The sequence below is a fragment of the Prinia subflava genome, chromosome 9 (assembly GCF_021018805.1).
Source record: "Prinia subflava isolate CZ2003 ecotype Zambia chromosome 9, Cam_Psub_1.2, whole genome shotgun sequence".
NCBI classification, from domain to species: Eukaryota; Metazoa; Chordata; class Aves; order Passeriformes; family Cisticolidae; genus Prinia; species Prinia subflava.
In genome coordinates this window covers 10,033,803-10,051,320 of record NC_086255.1, presented here as the reverse complement: position 1 = coordinate 10,051,320, position 17,518 = coordinate 10,033,803, and the positions used below count along the sequence as shown (strand labels likewise).

The 17,518-nt window shown below is 48.9% G+C and overlaps 1 protein-coding gene across 7 annotated transcripts in view; it reads right to left on the bottom strand.

Annotated features, from left to right (window-relative positions):
• The window catches only part of XPNPEP1 (X-prolyl aminopeptidase 1), a 30,531-nt gene extending 22,303 nt beyond the window's left edge, over window positions 1–8,228 (bottom strand). Inside the window, exons 1-3 of one of the 7 annotated variants that reach the window (XM_063405350.1) lie at window positions 8,166–8,228; window positions 6,476–6,571; window positions 3,990–4,120 (exon numbers count right to left, since the gene is read on the bottom strand). In XM_063405350.1, coding sequence (XP_063261420.1) covers window positions 3,990–4,106 — 117 coding nt within the window. In that variant the 5' untranslated portion in view covers window positions 4,107–4,120; window positions 6,476–6,571; window positions 8,166–8,228. The other 6 variants (XM_063405346.1, XM_063405349.1, XM_063405351.1 and 3 more) reach the window with 6 other exon arrangements.
• Window positions 8,229–17,518: the final 9,290 nt, after the last annotated feature.

Here is a 17,518-nt window from a genome sequence, read left to right as displayed (position 1 = left end):
CCTTGGGAAAGAATGACTGCCCTCAGCACAGCTCCAGCTGATGGGGTGGATCCCTCAGCCCCACACAGCACATTACCACCACTGAGCCCCTTTAAAATAACGGCAAAGGCATCAGCAGTGGACAAAGCTGATGAGGAAAAAGAATCAAGTGTCTCTCCACTGCCTGCCTCAGAGCAACAGGACAGAATGTGAAGGCAGAGTGATGCAGGCCCTGAGGATTCTTCATTTCAACCCTCCCTAGAGACTATTCAGCCTCTTGAGTGCTATGACTCCCCTCTCCTACACTTCCCAGCTCAAAGGTAGGGCATCATCTCCCAGGATCCAAAGCCAAGAGGAGATACTGGAAATTTCCCATCATGGATCACATCACTTAAGTACATCCCAAATGATGTACTTAACTACAAACGAGAGCAGTGATTTCTTTTCCATTTCTCTTGACCAATACAGGAGAGACTACAGGCTGGTTTGCTTGTGAAGACAAGCAACTTCACATTCATAGCATGGGTTAACACCACAGAACAATGACATGGATGAAAACAATTTTAAAAAATACAAAAGAAAAAGAAGTACATGAGTTTTAGATCTGGTAAAAGCTGACCCAAATAAGTAAAGACCTTGACTGCATGGACATGTCTCATGCTACCCCATTCACAGACAAATCCATGGAGTGTTTTGAGAGTTTACAATGAAGCAGAAGGGCTTCAAAAGGGAGTATCAGGGATCTGCAGGGAAAGACAGTTCACTCATCTGTCAGTCTGAATTCTTGCACACCCACCTGTTCTGTTCCATGCAGCAACCCCTGCTGTGCAAAGATGAGCCCATGTTTTGCACAAGCTAAAATTACATGGGGAACACCTGTGTATGCCACACAGAGCACAGACCACAGCACAGTGAGAGCAAGGTACTTCCCTAGGGTTTTTCTTGCAGCTCTGATGGCCTTCAACCTGGCCCTCCTCAGTCCTTTTGCATCTGCTTCTCACCACACCTGTCAGTCACACAGGTGGAGGCTACATCACAAAAACCCTCATCTAAGCCAGGAAGAACCCCAAACATCAGTGCTGCTTATCCCCAGAGCCTGCATGGCTGTGCTGTAAACATTGTGAAGCTCATTCTAGTCTAATGTCAACCAAGATCAGCAATGCAAAGCCCATTTGGCTACCCTTAGAGCCACAACACTGGTGTCTAAATTAAAGAACAAACATGACAGTGTACCTGGAGGGTGGGAGGTATTCAGTGCCAAAAACCTAACTGCACTGGTGAGATGTGGAACACGTCAGAGCAACCTGTGCACAAGCCATCTCCTGCTTTATAACTCGGCTGATTCCCCAGCTCAGCACAAGTGTGTGTCAGAGGAGCCAGCCCTGAGAGAAGACAGCACCTCTGCCAACCCAAACACCCTAAGCTGGGCAGGTGCTTCCTTTATGGAGACAACCAGCCAAATCTGACCAAATTTGTTTTGAGTCAAGGCCTGGAGGGTAAAGCCAGCTGCAGTTAAGCTCTGACTGGCTCCAAACCCAAGCTCTAATCCAAACATCATTCCCTCCTATTAAGAAGCAGCTCTTCCAATATCTGAATAGTCCCATATGGGCAAACTCCAGATTTAATGTAAACACACATTGACTCAACATAAAAATGGATCCTGCTTTTACCACTGCAACGTCCCAAAAGCTCCAACATTTTTAACCAAACCCAAAGGGTTTAGGTGCCTCATTCCTAAAAGCATAGCTTTTCATCCCTTCATGATCCTTGGGCACCTGTAGCCACCCAGCACACATGAAAAGAAGTGGGACTCTTTGGGCTTCATTCCACTTTTAGCTGGGACTGTCTTCCTTTCTCATCAGCCTCTGGACCACCCAAGTCTCCAAGGAAAGAGTCTGTTTCTCCGACTTCTTATCACCAGCATCAAAGTTTTCAAAAATTAAAGCAGCCAGCCAACATCCAGGGCTGAGCGCAAGAGTCACAAACCCAAGGCAGCCTTGGTTAAGCCTGAGTCAGAGCCAGCTGTGTTTGAGAAGCTCTGCAAGTCTTTTGGTTCCTTATACAACCAAATATGGAAAACAAAGGATACAACAGGTAGCAAGACCCCTGGCAGTATGATAATCTAAGCCACCTAGCCTCGCAGGAAAACCAATATTAAAAGCATCACAGAACTCAGAGCTCATTAACATTCCCAGTGTTACAAAAAGAAATTAGTCAGCAAGTTGCAGCATCAAGGCGTATCAGCATCAGTCCAATCCAGGGGTTCCTTTGCAACCCAGAAGGGAGTAAAGTTTCCCCCAATTTAAACCCTGTGGCAACACCACAGGAAGGAAAGCTCTATTTGTTGACAAGTTCTGTGATGCAAATGCCAGGACAGCCTCAGGAATAGCTGAGAGAGGCAAGGACAGCAATATTTAGCTTGTTTGGGCTGTGGGTGGGAAATGGCTTAGGCCACCAAACACTTGGATATCATTAAACCCCATTATTCTGAGTCATGGAGGGAGCTGCCTAAGAGCAAAATCTGATTGCAAGGCTGTAAAGTTCTTGTTTGCACACAGGAAACAAACCCTTGCTTGGAACATGGCCAAGTTTCAAATCACAGGTCATCACAATTTACCTGGAATCAGTAAGGCTGTTCTGGGGTCAACAGGTCTCTGTCACTGGCAAAAACTGCATCAATTTCCAACCCAGAAAAAAACCCTGCACCAGCTATTCAGGAGGCACCAGAATCAGCAGTTTTTGGTAATCGTTTCTATTCAGATAGATTCCCTCTGCAGAGAAACCTGACCAACTCGCCTGGCAGGAAATAGCAACATGGGGTTCTCTGCTTAACTGCACTCTGTGAAGGAAAAGAAAGCAACAGAAAAACCCAGAAGTCCTGAGGGTCACATTCTTCAACTCACATGACAGCATTTAATGTCTAGTGAAATGAAACCAGAGTTATATATGGACAGAGGCAGCTTGAGGCAGGAATGCAGCAGACAATAGCAGCTGCAGAAAACGCCTTCCCCCTACCTGCCCAAGTTTGGATCTCCCTAGGAGGAAACACAATGCTGCACATATGGTCCCAGGGCACAGGCAAGCCTGGACCCAGCTCACCCCAGTGCCAAGTCAAGGGCAAAGGTTCTGATTCAGTTGCATTTTGCTCTTGTGCACCCTGGGGTAAAAGGGAGCTTTGGGTGTGAGCCAGTAAAACTTCAGGTCTTTTGTTTCTTGAAAATGGCTGAGGAGGGAAAAACCCTCAGCAGCTCTTGGGTCTCCTAACAGAGCAAGCAGAAGAGTGAAACTTGTACTTGAGCAAGTAGCAGAGGTAAAAAGCAGCTCAGCAATTTAAAATTTATGTCACGGACTACAAAATTCTTAACAGTAGAAGTAGCACCCAACAGTTACTGCCATGGGTTACCACCCTGGGCCCAGGGTGCCTCCTGTCTTTAGTGCACAGAACATGATGCAGAGCAGCATGGAAAGAGAAGTGTCAATGTGGCCTGTTCCTTCCCTGCCTCTCCTAAGGCCCCTCCATGTGGGATCTGAAGGGCTCTAGCATAAGGCAACAAATTCCACCAAGAACTGGATCTAGCAAAGAGAAAATTCTGCAACTAAACCTTTGCTACCTTGCTTGAAAGTATGTATTGATCAAGAAGTGCTACTGGGGAAAGTAAAGCCCAGGTAAGGCCTGTTTCTCCCCCAGTAAACCCGTTCTTCCCAACAGCCAGGATGGGCAAAGTGAGTGCCCTGGCAAGCTCCCTTTTCTGCAGTGTGAGCTCCCTGAAGACAATCTGATGAAAAGCTATTGGTGGAACATCCACTCTGATTTGTTACAAGAACATAAAAACCTCAATCTCTTGAACAGACCCCAGAAACATTTTCCAACACAATATTTCTCAGGTGTCCCAGACTTTTACGCTAGAACCATTAAAGCGAGTGAACAAAGGATGATTTTAGTTATGCCTGGTTTTTACTTTTTGCAGGGAAGGAAAGTACAACCATTCCCATAATGCATCCATCCATACCTGGTGGGCATCTCCAGAGGGCACTATGTAGGCTTGGACAGGCTCCTGTACATATCTGGGACTCTTCATCACCTGCCGCAGTTGCTTCAGCAGCTCTGTCGTAATTTTCGGACTCATCTTCCTACCTGCAACTAAAACAAAGCATGAAACTTCAGTGTTTCTCCAGCTATCCCAGGTCACCCACATGCACAGACGGGAGGAAGCTGCCTCCACTGGAAACTCTCCTTGAGGACAACCGTGCCAACATCACCCCTCTCAGACCAGAATTTCACCTTCATTCATGTTCCTTGAGAACAAGGAATCAGGTTAAGCCAGAGAGTCCAAGCTGGTCTGTCCTGGAAAGGATCTTTCTCACCTGGTGAAGGATGGCATGTCCTGTGGTGATACACGTCAATTTAATGCACTGGTCAACCCCTTCTTGCATGTGGACAGCACCACGACCAAAGTACCTCAGACACACCCTATGACAGCCAGGAAAGGCCTTGGCATGGAAGCCAAGTACCCATAGATCAGAACCAGCATTCACTGGCCACACTGGCCTCAGGACTGCATACATTCACCTAGCAAGAACACAACTGTAACAGGAGGAAGAACCCACTGAGCTCTCACAAGTGACTGCCAGAGGACAACTAAGGATGCTTAGGGAATGTTCTCTAAAGACCTTTGGCAAATGCTCTGCAGATCTCAGCTGGTGTCAGGCAGGGGTGGAACACAGCCTGGATGGCACACAGCAGAGAGGGAGAAACAAGGGCACAGGCCAGTCACCCTCCCTGGCTGTTTTTGCAGTGGCTGTCCCTTTGGCACTGCAGTGAACACCAGCCTCTCAATGCTCCCCCAAAACCCTCACCCGCCAGCGCCCGCTGTGCGCAGCCGGCACAGCGATGCGTCAGGCCCTGCTGCTGGCTGGCACCAGGGATGGCTGCAGAGGATGACTGGCCAGAAAAACTACGGAAATCAAGGAGCCTGAACTTTTTCAGAGGTTCTCCACCTTTTTCTTCACTCCTCATGCACTTCCAAAGTGAGATAATCCCTTTCCCAGTTTTCTCCCCGCTCCTTTCACATTTTTAAGAACTCTTACAAGTTTAATGCTGTCACTTTCCAGGGCAAGGAGGGTTATGTGCTGCTTGAAGGCTATGCTATAAAGTATTTTATTCTGACCAGTTAATTTCACAGCTCATTTCACAGCCATGTCTACAAACAGGGAGAAGCAAACAGCATGCAAGTCTCAAACATTTTTTGCTTATCCAGGCACTTATTCTATTTACACTTCAGTAGCTACCAGGAGTCCCAGATGACATTACAGACTTATGGCAAAACACAATAAGGCACAGTCCCTGCCCTGTGATGCTTGCCATCTAAACAGGAGGGCAGGAAAGCTACCTCCCTTTCACAAGGTTTGATTTGACCAAGGTCACACAGCAGCACTGTGACCAAATCACAAACTGAACCAAGATCTTACACTCAGGTGTAAAGAAAACCCAAGACCACCCCTCACACGTCTCATCACAGGAGATTTACAGCACACCAGATTTGTGTGAGACTGACTCTGCCCTAACGTACACTGTATTTTAAAATCCAGACCACATAAGCAAATCAAGCTCAAAAGGCAGCATACACTACATCCTCAAACTGGTCTCTTGTCCCTTTGCACCTCAGATTTATTTCCAGGACAAATTTCATTGTTTTACACAGTGTTTGCAAGCTACACTGAACTTTATAATACTGTGATTGTTTCTGTTTGTCCTCCACAGCGAGCTGCTGTAACACTCTATAACATTGCTGCTGATTTATGTTCAGATAGTGAAACACAGAGGAGAGAGCAACAACACAGCGACTAGCCAGCAGAAAAGAATCTCCTTCTACAAACTCATAAGGACACAGCTTCCTTTCTTGGCCTGTGTTTTGTCTCCAGGAGTCTAGAAGTCTCATATAAATAGGCAAGGCATGACAAGGCTTTGCCTTTTAATAAAGCTCCTTGCTGACAAGCCATGGTTTTCTTAGCAAGATGAGATTCTCTCAAGGACAAAAAAAAAAAAACCCTTTAAAAAGTACTCTCACTGTTGAAAGATTTGCTTGTGATATTAAAAACACAACTAAGGTAGATTAGCAACAAAACCCATATTAAGAAGGACTTCTATTTTGGATAACCCCCACATTATAAGAAATGGCTTTCAAAATATCCTCCACAGACTTTACAGTAAAAACTGTCTTCAGTTTCCAGAGAAATAGAAGCTGTTTTCTCAGAGATAGTTGGTAGCCATTTACTCTGGTCACCCCTGTAAGTCTTAACAGGTGACTTCTCTCCCTTGGCCATAATTACAAGCCTCTACAAAGTTAAAACAGCTTCTGTATCATTATTTATATTGTTATTTAATCAGTCCAGTGATTAAAACAAAACACAGCTGAAACTGAGGTAGTGGCTGTAGCAGAGCAAGAACCAGTTCCATTTCCTGCCCTTTTTCAAAGGTATCAGGCTCCCTTGTTACCTGTCTGTGCAGTTCCCCACGTCTGGATGCCACTTGTCTCTGCTCACACAAAATACCATCCAGCTCTTTGCTCAGCCTTCATAAGCTCCACTGTGCCTGAGAAAGCAAAGGGCAAAACTGAAGCAGCTAACAAACTTTGCCCTCCCATAAAACATTCTCATCCCCCAGCAATGAGCTGAAAATGCATTAACACTACGTTCTTGGTGGTAAGATTAGAGATGCACTGAGGGTGAACCATGAGGGAACAGGGAACATCAAGGGTCAGGCATTTGCTTGTCAAGATTTATGATTAAATCTTGCAAGTGTGTGCTGGTTTATGCCAATTTGTTTTCTCAGTCACTCTGTCAGGGGCCACTCCCCATAATACATATGAGGAAATTAAGGCAGAGCAGAAGTAACATGCAAACTACCACTGTAGCATGACAAAAGTCAGAGTTGGATCCTAAAATCTGTCACCGTCTAGACATACATTATCTACACCTCACCCAGACTGCAGGAGGCAGTTCTCCAAGAGCCCAGACCAGATCCTGCCTGGACAGCATCTCTATCAGACACACGGGAAAAGAGCAACCACGAAAATGCTGCCAGAGGAACCAGACACATCCTCCTGCCTCCCAACAGCAACGGGCTGCTGCAAGCCTCAGTGCCCCAATGGCCAGGGCCACCAGGCCCACGGTGTCAGGGTGTGTGCCAGTGCCACGGTGGGGAAGGGAGGCAAGGCCAGGCCTGGCTGCAGCTGGGTCTGCCTGTGGCTGCTGGGTTAGACCACCCTGAGTGTTTATGTCATGTTTTCTTCAGATATGCTCATCCTTGTGATAATTTCCTCTCCGCTTTCTCCTTTATGAATAGTCTTGTTCAAAATAAGCGCATTGGCTTGAATAGTCGGGAGGCAGCAGCATCACCTCAAAGCCAGGCTTCTCTGGCCTGGGCTGGCTGCACACAGGGCAGCCCAAGCACCCACTGCCCAGGCAGCCATCCACTGAGGCACAGGCTTGTCCCCTCTCCACAGTACCTGCAGCACCTCTAACTCACCAAAGAGAATGGAATTGTTAGGGTTGAAAAGGACCCCTGGTCCTGTCCAACACCCCTGCCAAGGCAGGGTCACCTGAGGCAGGTAACACAGGAACACATCCAGGTAGGTTTTGAGTATCTCCAGGGAAGGAGACACCAAGGCATCCGTGGGCAGCCTGTTCAGTGCTCTGCTACCCTCAATGTAAAGAAGTTCTTCCATGCTGAAGTGGAACTTCTTGTGTTTTAGTTTATGGCCATTGTTCCTCGTCCTGTCGCTGGCACCACCTCTAAGGGCCTGGCACCATCCTTTAAACCATTTACATGCATCGATGAGATCCCCTCTCAGTCCTCTCTGTTCTCTCAGACAGAACAGGCCCAGCTCCCACCGTATCTCCTCGTAAGTGAGATGTTCCTGCCCACCTGGGCTAAAAGCCTCCCCCAGCCCTCCACAGGACTGCCGGAGCCGCCTGGGCCTGGCCACCCCGGCTGGGCCCGGCTGTCAGTGCTGGATCCCCTGCAGGGCCTGGGCGTCCGGGCTGGGCCCGGAGACCCGCCGGGGACCGGCTGCAGGGCAAAGCCGAGCCCGGGCCGGGCCGGGCCGGGCCCCGGGCACAGACCCCGCTCTGTGCCATCAGCCCGGGGCACCCACCCGCGGCTGCCCGCGCTCGCCGCGCCTCACCTGCCGCCGGCCCGCCCGCCGCCGTGACGTCAGCGCCCACGTGGGCCGCCGGGGCCGCCCCCATGGTGTCACTGCTGACGTCACGGGGCGCGCGGGCGGTAGCGCTACCGGGATCGGCACTGCCGCCGGTATAGGCACCGCCGGCGGTATCGGCACCGCCGGCGGTATCGGCACTACCACCGGGATCGGCACTGCCACCCGGATCGGCACCGCCACCCGGATCGGCACCGCCACCCGGATCGGCACCGCCACCCGGATCGGCACCGCCGCCGGTATCGGCACTGCCGCCGGTATCGGCACTGCCGCCGGTATCGGCACTGCCACCGGGATCGGCACTGCCGCCGGTATCGGCACTGCCACCGGTATCGGCACTGCCACCGGTATCGGCACTGCCGCCGGTATCGGCACTGCCACCGGGATCGGCACTGCCGCCGGTATCGGCACTACCACCGGTATCGGCACTGCCACCGGTATCGGCACTACCACCGGGATCGGCACTGCCACCGGGATCGGCACTGCCACCCGGATCGGCACTGCCACCGGTATCGGCACTGCTATCGGGATCGGCACCGCCGCCGGTATCGGCACTACCACCGGGATCGGCACCGCTACCGGGATCGGCACCGCTACCGGGATCGGCACTGCCACCGGTATCGGCACTGCCACCGGGATCGGCACTGCCACCGGTATCGGCACTGCCACCGGGATCGGCACTGCCACCGGTATCGGCACTGCCACCGGGATCGGCACTGCCACCGGTATCGGCACTGCCACCCGGATCGGCACTGCCACCCGGATCGGCACTGCCACCGGTATCGGCACTGCCACCGGTATCGGCACTGCCACCGGTATCGGCACTGCCACCCGGATCGGCACTGCCACCCGGATCGGCACTGCCATCGGGCTCGGCACCGCCGCCGCCGCGCTGCCCGGCGTGGTTGCCCGGCTGAGCCCTGCATGTCCTGCCCGTCCCGTCCCGCCCGGCGCTGTCCCGCCGGCGGTGTCCGCAGCCGTGTCCCGGTGAGGGGAAGGCGCTGTGGAGCCCGGGGCACCGGAGTGCGCTGCAGCCGGCGGGGAGGGACCGGAGCGGAGCGAGGCGCCTGTCCCACGCCTCGGCCTGCGCTCGCCTCCGCGATCCGCTTCGCTCTTGAACTTCCGAAACTCCCTCGTGGAGGAGCGGCTGAGGCCGCCCGGCGAGCTCCGGGCCGCGGAGTGTGCGAGCCCCGAGGGCGGGCGGAGAAGGGGCCGGGGCAGGACGGGCTGGGCGCTCACACCTGCTCCCCCAGCACCACAGCGGTGGACAGGTTGAAATCACATATTATGAACTAGTTCTGTGCTGTGGAGGTGGTGGGGCACTGAAACAGGTTGCCCAGAGAAGTTGTGGATGCTCCAGCCTTGGAAATACTCGAGGCCAGGCTGGATGGGACTTTGAGCAACCTGGTCCAGTGCCCGTGGTTGACAGTAGATGATCTTTAAGATCCCTTCCAACCCTAACTATTCTACGGTTCTGTGAAAATCTGGTCATTTGCCATGTGTGTTTCCTAATGGAAATACCTTCCATTGCCCTGCTCTGCCCTGGCAGATTTTCGTAGGTGGGCTATAAGTGAACCCTACTGACAGAAACAGAAGGCAACATGTTACAGAAATGCAGACATGAGAAGATCACCACCAAGATAGGCTACAACAAAAGAAAAGCTCTGCTTTGTGACTGTGTCCAGGCAAGAGGGGTTTGCCTGCAGCACTGGGCTTTTGGAGGTCTCCAGTCCAACCCTCTGCTAAAACCAGGCCAGCTTCAAAGCCAGAGCAGGTTGTGTAGGGACTGTCCTGCTGGCTTTTGAGTATCTACAAGAAAGGAGAAGCACAGCCACCCTGGGCAGCTGGTGCTAGTGCTGACCACCTTGGGGCAAAAAGGTTTATTTCTGATACCCAAGCAGCCTTTCCTCATTGCAGCTTGCCCTGTGACCTTTTGCTGTGCACATCTGGAAAGGGTCTGGCTCCTTTTTCTCTCAGGCTGTTCTCCAGGCTCAGCGATTCCAGCTCCCCTGCAGTCAGGCTTGGCCACCAACTGTGGTGTTCTCCACACTGCAGATCCCTGGAATACAATGTAGGGTACAACACAGCACAGCAAATCTTGTAATGCAACAGAAGAGAATAAAAGGTCTGCCCTGCAACCAGCATTGGGAAGGGTCATTGGATGGGGCTGGGATTGCAGACTGTCCCTGAGGAGGGACAGGAGAGAGGAGAGGGAGAGCCTGGTGACCAGCACTCCTGTTATAACAGGAAAATTTCTTTCCTCATTAACCGCCTTGGGTGAAGCTAATTGCTATTTCCCGATTATTCTCACCTTATCTTCCAGTCTTGCCCACAAGGGACTCGTATAATCCTGGCAGTCTGGGCCAAAAAGGCCCATTTAGTTCATCACACATCAGTGTCCCCCTCGGGGTAAACTACAGCCTTGTTTTGCATTTGTGTTACAGACCACATTATGCTCACCCTGCAGAATATTTGCTGAGGAGATTCATTTCTTGGAAACCAGCCAGAATCCAGCGATGCTCACACTAAAGCACGTGTCAGGACATTCTAAAAGCACTGCAACATTGGCACGATGATCACGGAGATCACTTGCCAATGGTGAACTCTGCAGCTGAATCCAATCAGGGTTGTGAAATGGTCCTTTCAGCCTCCTCTGACTCACAATAACAGTAATAATAATAATTTGGGGTTAGATTTGAGTTTGGCAGGGGCTCTTATTAGAGGGTTGTGGAGAGCTGCACCTGCTGGAGCTGTGCACCAGCCCAGGGAAGGGAGAAGGATCAGTCTGAAACATTTCAAATGTTTGTCGTGTGCCTTTCCAGCTCCCCAAGTGGGGATGCCTTGTCCTCTCCTATTCTGCAGCATTTTCCGTTTGTTTGAATTTAGGACAGTGGCTAAACACAAGGTAATCAGCCTGTGCCAGTGAAATTGTTTGATTATTTTTTGCCAGCAAATTATTATTTTATCACTTTGGGCTAGCTGATGGACCGTGGGAGCAGTGGCAATCAAATACAGGGAGGAAAGAAAACAGTTCTCCTATGTGGGAGTGTGACTTGGGGAGCGTGCACAGTATGAAATAACCAAGCTGCTGGCAGATCCCAGTGTACCAGGGGGAGGACAGGGAAGGGGAAAGTTCAGCATTTTCACAGACCTTCCCCCAGTTGCTCCAGGTCTAGAGATGCCATTCTGCCTGTCCACAGCCAGTCCAAGGAAAACAACTACAGTGTGAAAGCAGGTCTGTCCTCCCTCCTTTAGCTATCCTACAACCCCAGCATGGGATGAGAACAAGCCAGGAGGATTGAATTGGATTCACTTTCTCTACTTTGGACCCAGCTCAGCACAGAAATAACAAGCATCACTGTGGACAGACTATCAATGTGATATTGATGTCTCTATGTAATTTAAAATTAATTAAGCCACCACTCAAAAACACCTTACTGAATTGTCTGGTGGCTAAAATGTGCCCCCATTCTGTCTTCCTCATCAAGTTTTTTATTTAATAAAGGTAAAAAAAGTCTGCATTCCCATCTCCCAAAAATGTGCTAAAGGAAGCAGAAAACAGAAGAGAAAATATTGATGTCTGGAAGAGCTTCTAGGTTGTTACTGAGTGCCTGGTATTGCAGAGCCACATTGTTAAGCTTTCTGTGCCCAGAGGTGACTTCTAACTGGTTCTGACTCATTGAGCACTAAAATTTAGATTAATTTGCTTTCCTTCATGATAGAATTAATAATGACAAACTGATGGGTATGCTGCATAGGAACCTCATTCCAGAAGAGTCATGATCTTGTGAGAAAAGAAATTTTCAAATCAGAAAGCATTTTGCAGAGCTCTCCTGCCTGTGCCGGTGACAAGTTCCTCTGAACAGCCATGTCCCAGGTGGAGGTGTGACTGTGCCATGTGAGCTGCTGTCCTGCCTGTGTGCAGGGAGCTGAACACTGCAAGCATCCAGCATCACCTGAGCCAGCAGGAGCAGGGTTAAACCCCTGGATGAGCCTGAGGGGGTCTGGATTGCACGGGGGCTTGGTGCATGCCCGGGCTGAATGAGCCAGTGGATTGCTGCTGAAGGCTCTGCCTGGCTGAGCAGAGGAGGCAGCACTATTTATTTCATTTGAATAATATATGACTAATAAGTTAAATAAGAGAAAGCAGAGTGAACCTTCCGGTTAAGGCAAAATGTTTGATGCTTGCTTCCTGTGCATTTTGGGTCTCGGGGAAGCTTTGAAGTGGTCCTAATGAACTTGCCAATGTAGATAATGTAAAATCTTTAATAATTAATGTATCAGGCAGAGCTGTCTATGATATTTGTTCTGAAATGTTTAAAGATATGAAACTGTCATTTCTAAGGTATTGTTTGACCTCAAATAAAAGGGTGAAAATTCTGATGCAAAGATGTTTTATGGAAGCACTTCAATCTACCTTACTTTGGGTTATATTTTCCTAATTGGGCCACTTTTATGTCCTTATAATGCTGCTTTTGCATCAGATAACAAAAGAGAGGGGTGAGGGAGAAAGACCTGAGGAGTAGCAACCAAAATTCCCAGACACCAACCTCACCAAATGACAGAGCCATTAAGTGTTGCAATCTTGGTCTGTATCATGTGATCAAGGCCAGGAAATAAGCCATAAAAGAACTTGCTTTATCTTATCAACCCTCCTATATCACAATACCTTTATTGTGGTTGTAACTTTCATTTCCTTCACCTTCTTCTTTTGGCCACCTGTGAAATTTAGACTCCTGCTTTGCAATTTAATCACCAAAAATGACCCCTGCCCATCTCGAGCATCCCACAGCAAAATGGCAGATGCTGCTTGGCACCTTGGTGAGATTGTGGTGTCAGAAGGTGACCCAGCAACCAGTCTGTAACTGGGACATTTTTTCCCCCTCAAAGTAATGCAGATTGTTGTGGGAAAGAGCAGTAGAAACTGGGGATTTGTAGCAGGGGGCTGAGCATCTACACAGCTCTCACCAAGGACAGGGGATGCCAGTAGTGTCTGCCAGTGGCTTGGGACATCTCCTGGCCACTGAAGAGATGAAAGGGTGCTCTCAGCCCCTTTTCCCTGACACAGAGGCTGGTGCCACCAGCACCACTGGGCTCTTCCTTTGCCTTGGCCCCACAGTTCCACAGCCTCAGCACTGTTTCCAAGCTGGGAAACAGCAGGAGACACACAGGGGCTAGGATGTGAAGCGTGGGATCACTTCCTCCCTGCCAACACAGGTCCAAAACACATTTTTACAAGGTTGCACACATGACTGAGCAGTCCCTCCCGTCTGTGTGTGACTGCTGGGATTGCCTGGACAATAACCCAGCCTCTTGTGTTTGTGTTTCCAGGGACTGTCCTGCAAATTGTCACGTGAAAGTTGTTTTACTCACAACAACCCAAGTGAGTTTGGCCATGCTCACATCTCAGTGCTGGCTGGGTAGGGTCACATCCTCCCAGCTCAGGGGCACACCTGTGTCCATGTGGGAGACAGCAAATATTGTAAGTCCAGTTTCCTTCCTATTTCCACCAGAAAATTATGTAACAACAATTAATGCTGGTGTTTTGGTAGCGTATAACAGCAGTTCTGTAATGTGCCAAAACAAGGAAGGGCTTGAGAACAGCAAAAAGTTGTTTGTATTTTCAGCTCTCAGCTCTCAGTTAAGTGAAGGTTTCAAACATGTGACATGAGTCTTCTTGGATCATGTTTAAAATAAATTTTGTATGTTTGGAAACAGTGAAACTAGAAACTGCAACAACAAATGTTGTGTTTGGGGGAAAAGATAGCAGGGAGAGAAGAAACAAGCCTATCTAGAGATCTTATCTTCGTTTTTCTTGGGAGGATAATTTATCTGGCCAGCACTGGAAGTTGATCATGGTTGGGTGGTTCCCAGCAGCCGCATTTGGAAAGGAAAGGGAGGCAGCAGTAGGCCAGGTAGATAGCTGAGCACTTCCACATCTGCTCTTTTAAGTTAAATACCAGATGTTCAGGCTTTGCCTGTAAACCCTTAACGACACGGGTGAAAACGAAATGTTTGCTGCGTTCTGTGCCTGGCTGCATCCCAACACCAAACAGTGCACACACATCCCCCGTCACCTGCACTTGCCTCTGAAAATGGCCCAGATTTGAGCCTTGTGGCTATTTCCAGCACTCCTTAGTTTTCCCTCCTCCATTTTAGCAGGAAAAGAGATGGGAAAATCTAGGCCTAATGTATGCAGAAGAGACCACAGTGGTCACTGGTGCAGCACTGCTGTTACATGCTTGATCATTTGCTCAGCCTGCATAAAACTCCATTCTGCTTAGGAAGTATATCCTGATGAATTGCATATATTTAAGGATATATTCCATATTAAAATTTTAAAATCATGCCTATTGCACAACAGAGACTTTATCCAGTTCCTGTAATGCCATTCTTCCTCAAAGTCCTCACTAACACAAACATTAACAGAGGCAGTGACCTGCCTGTGTTTTGGCCTGACACCTGGGAAATACTTTTGTTACACAAGGTTTCCTTATCTGCTCCAGCAATAAAACTAATGAAGCCAGGTGTCTGCTAGATCCTGTCTGCTTGGGAGGCAAATGAGAGCCCTCCTGTGAGTTCCTGCCATGGCTTGGGATGGTGGAACTTCTCCCAGTGTTAACCCCAGTTTAGCATCTGAGATTGCCAGTGGATTTTATTTCTAATTAATATTTGCAGGGTAATAGACATTTAGTTTTACAAATGTATAAAAGGGCCACATTTTACAAGCCCCAATTCCCACCCAAAGTCACTGCCTTTGTGAGCGAGGCCCACTCACCTGCTGAAAAATCCCTTGAGCCTGAATGTGTTGAAATAATTTGGTGTCCCAAGCTGTATAATATATTAAATGAATCACAGTACAAGAAACAGATGTTTATTCCAGTGAGTGCAGGAGTCCAGACACAAAGTATTGGGTTACTGTCTGTCTCAGATAACAGCACAAAGCAGAGAAAAGTTGGGATTAAACATTCCACATGTGTTCAGCGTAGAAACTTTAAACCTTAAAAATGCAGGCCAGGTTCTGTGCCTGGCCTTGTGGGAGCAGTTGCCATGGGGCATTCCCAAGCTGCAATCAGCACCTGGGCACATGCCTGGGTTCTGGCCATGCCCTGTGCATTACACCAAACTGGGAGGCTTAGGTGCTTTCCTTTGGTGTCTGCCCACTTTCCTGAACTCTCACGCCCAAGGGACAGTGATCTGTAGCCAATATCTGTGAGAGATTTGGGACCATCTGAGGCCCCATCTATGATGTTTCAATTCTTTAGACACTGCTGTCCTGAGATCTAACTGCAGAACTGGGCTTTTCAAATTAGCTGTTTTCCTTAAAATAAAGGCTCATTATATTTGATTAGTTGATTTTGTCTGTTAACCCAAAACTTTAGATTAGGAGTGAGAAAACCTGGGCTGATTTTTTTTCTTTTTCCCCAAATGAAACATGAAATATGAGGCACTCCAGAGAGGCCTGGGGGCTGGGGCATCTCTGTCAGATTGGCTGCTTGACTCTTAGCAATTCCATACAGGGAATGTTTACTCAAAACTCTGTAGGAGAAGAGAAAGCAGGAGCCAGAGAAAGCAAAGGAGGTAATGAAAAGGACCTCTGAAGAAAGATCATGCATATCCAGGGATGCTCCTTGCCTGCAAGTTTTGTGCCCTGCACTGATTCTTTTATCATCAGCATTACCCACATGGGTCGTGCTTGGGGTCATTTCTAAAAGAGCTGTGGGTCTAGGCTGTGCTCTGCTCTTGAGTGATTTCAGCCTTTGGCCCTGCAGAAAGGAATTCAGTGCACAGCAGTGTGACCAGGTCTCCAGCAGCTCCTGTCACCTGCAACCACCATCCTTCAGCTGGCAACTGTGGAAAATAACAAGAGCCATTTTTACATTATAAAATCTGTTTAAACAAACAGACCTTTGCCTCCTCCCACATCCCAATTGCTGTATCACAGGCAGTGCTTTCTGGCTGCAGAACCTGAGCTTCACTCATAAAGGAGGAAAGATCTGCTGCTTCTTTTGTGTTCCTGTTTGCATCCCTCACCACGCTTGAAATGAGCTGTATCCTGAGTTATTCTTGTACAAGCCTTCCCATTGTTTGCATTGTGGGTCATGAATTCTGTCCCTTTGAAGAAATATGAGCCATATCATGGAAAAGTGAGAATGGTGTTGAGTCTGCACGAGATACTCATGGATGTGACATACAGGAAAAGGATGAGTGCTTTGCTCTGTCCTCATGAATGGAACCACAGGAAGGAGGTGTGACAGGGCACTGGCTGAGCTGCTGAGAAATTTCCACGGTTCCTGATTCTGCACTGGCTCAATTTGCATCCTCAACCTGCATTTTCATTGACTGAAAACATTCCTCATAAAGGGTTCCTTTGGCACTAAAGTCTTGTCGCTGCTAAAAGGTTTCTTTAAATACCTAGCACCAGTGATTCAGACTTAATTTGTAACATTTGTGTCATGACAACCCATGCTGATCAGGGCACACGTACCTCAGTACAAACATCACCTGGGATTGAGCAGATCTGGTTATATGCACATGCTTGGGAAGGAGAGGCTGAGGAGCAGCCTCACAGGATGGGATCTGGGGCTTTGGGTCGATGGCAAATTAAATATGAGTCAACAGTTCCTGTCAGTCAAAAGCAGCAGGTGTCAGGCACAGCATCACCAGCTTGTCAGGGGAGGAGATTGTCCCATTCTGCACTGCTGTAGGGTACTCTGTGCAGTTTGGGGCTCCTCAATACAAGAAGGACATCAAACTGTAAGAGTGTGTTCAGAACAGTTCAGCTAAGATGGTGAAAGGCCTCAAGGGCAAGACTGAAAGGAGCGGCTGAGATATCTTGGTTTGTTCAGCTTGGAGAAGAGCAGAGTGAAGGGTGCCTTCATTGCAGGCTCCAGCCTCTTCACAGCAGGCAGGAGATGGGCAGGTGCTGATCTCTCTCAGTGACAGGATAGGAGAATATAGAATGAAGCTCTGTAAGGGGAAAAGGTTCAGATTGGACATGAGGAAAAGGTTCTTCACTGAGAGGGTGTTGATGTCTGGAACAGACTCCCTGGGGAAATGGTCATTGCACCAACTCTGCCAGAGTTCAAGGAGCATCCAGAGGATGCTCTCAGTCATATGGTTTATTTGTAGGTAGTACTGTGAGGAGCAGAGAATTGGACTCAATGATCCTCATGGGTCCTTTCCAGCTAGAGATATTATATGATCTTATGACAGTCATTGGTCCCTTGCCCATCTCTCCACATACACTGCTCCTATATTCTCATCAGTACTGCCAGCTGAGCATTTGCAAGGATGGGAGAAAACACTTTGTGCTGATG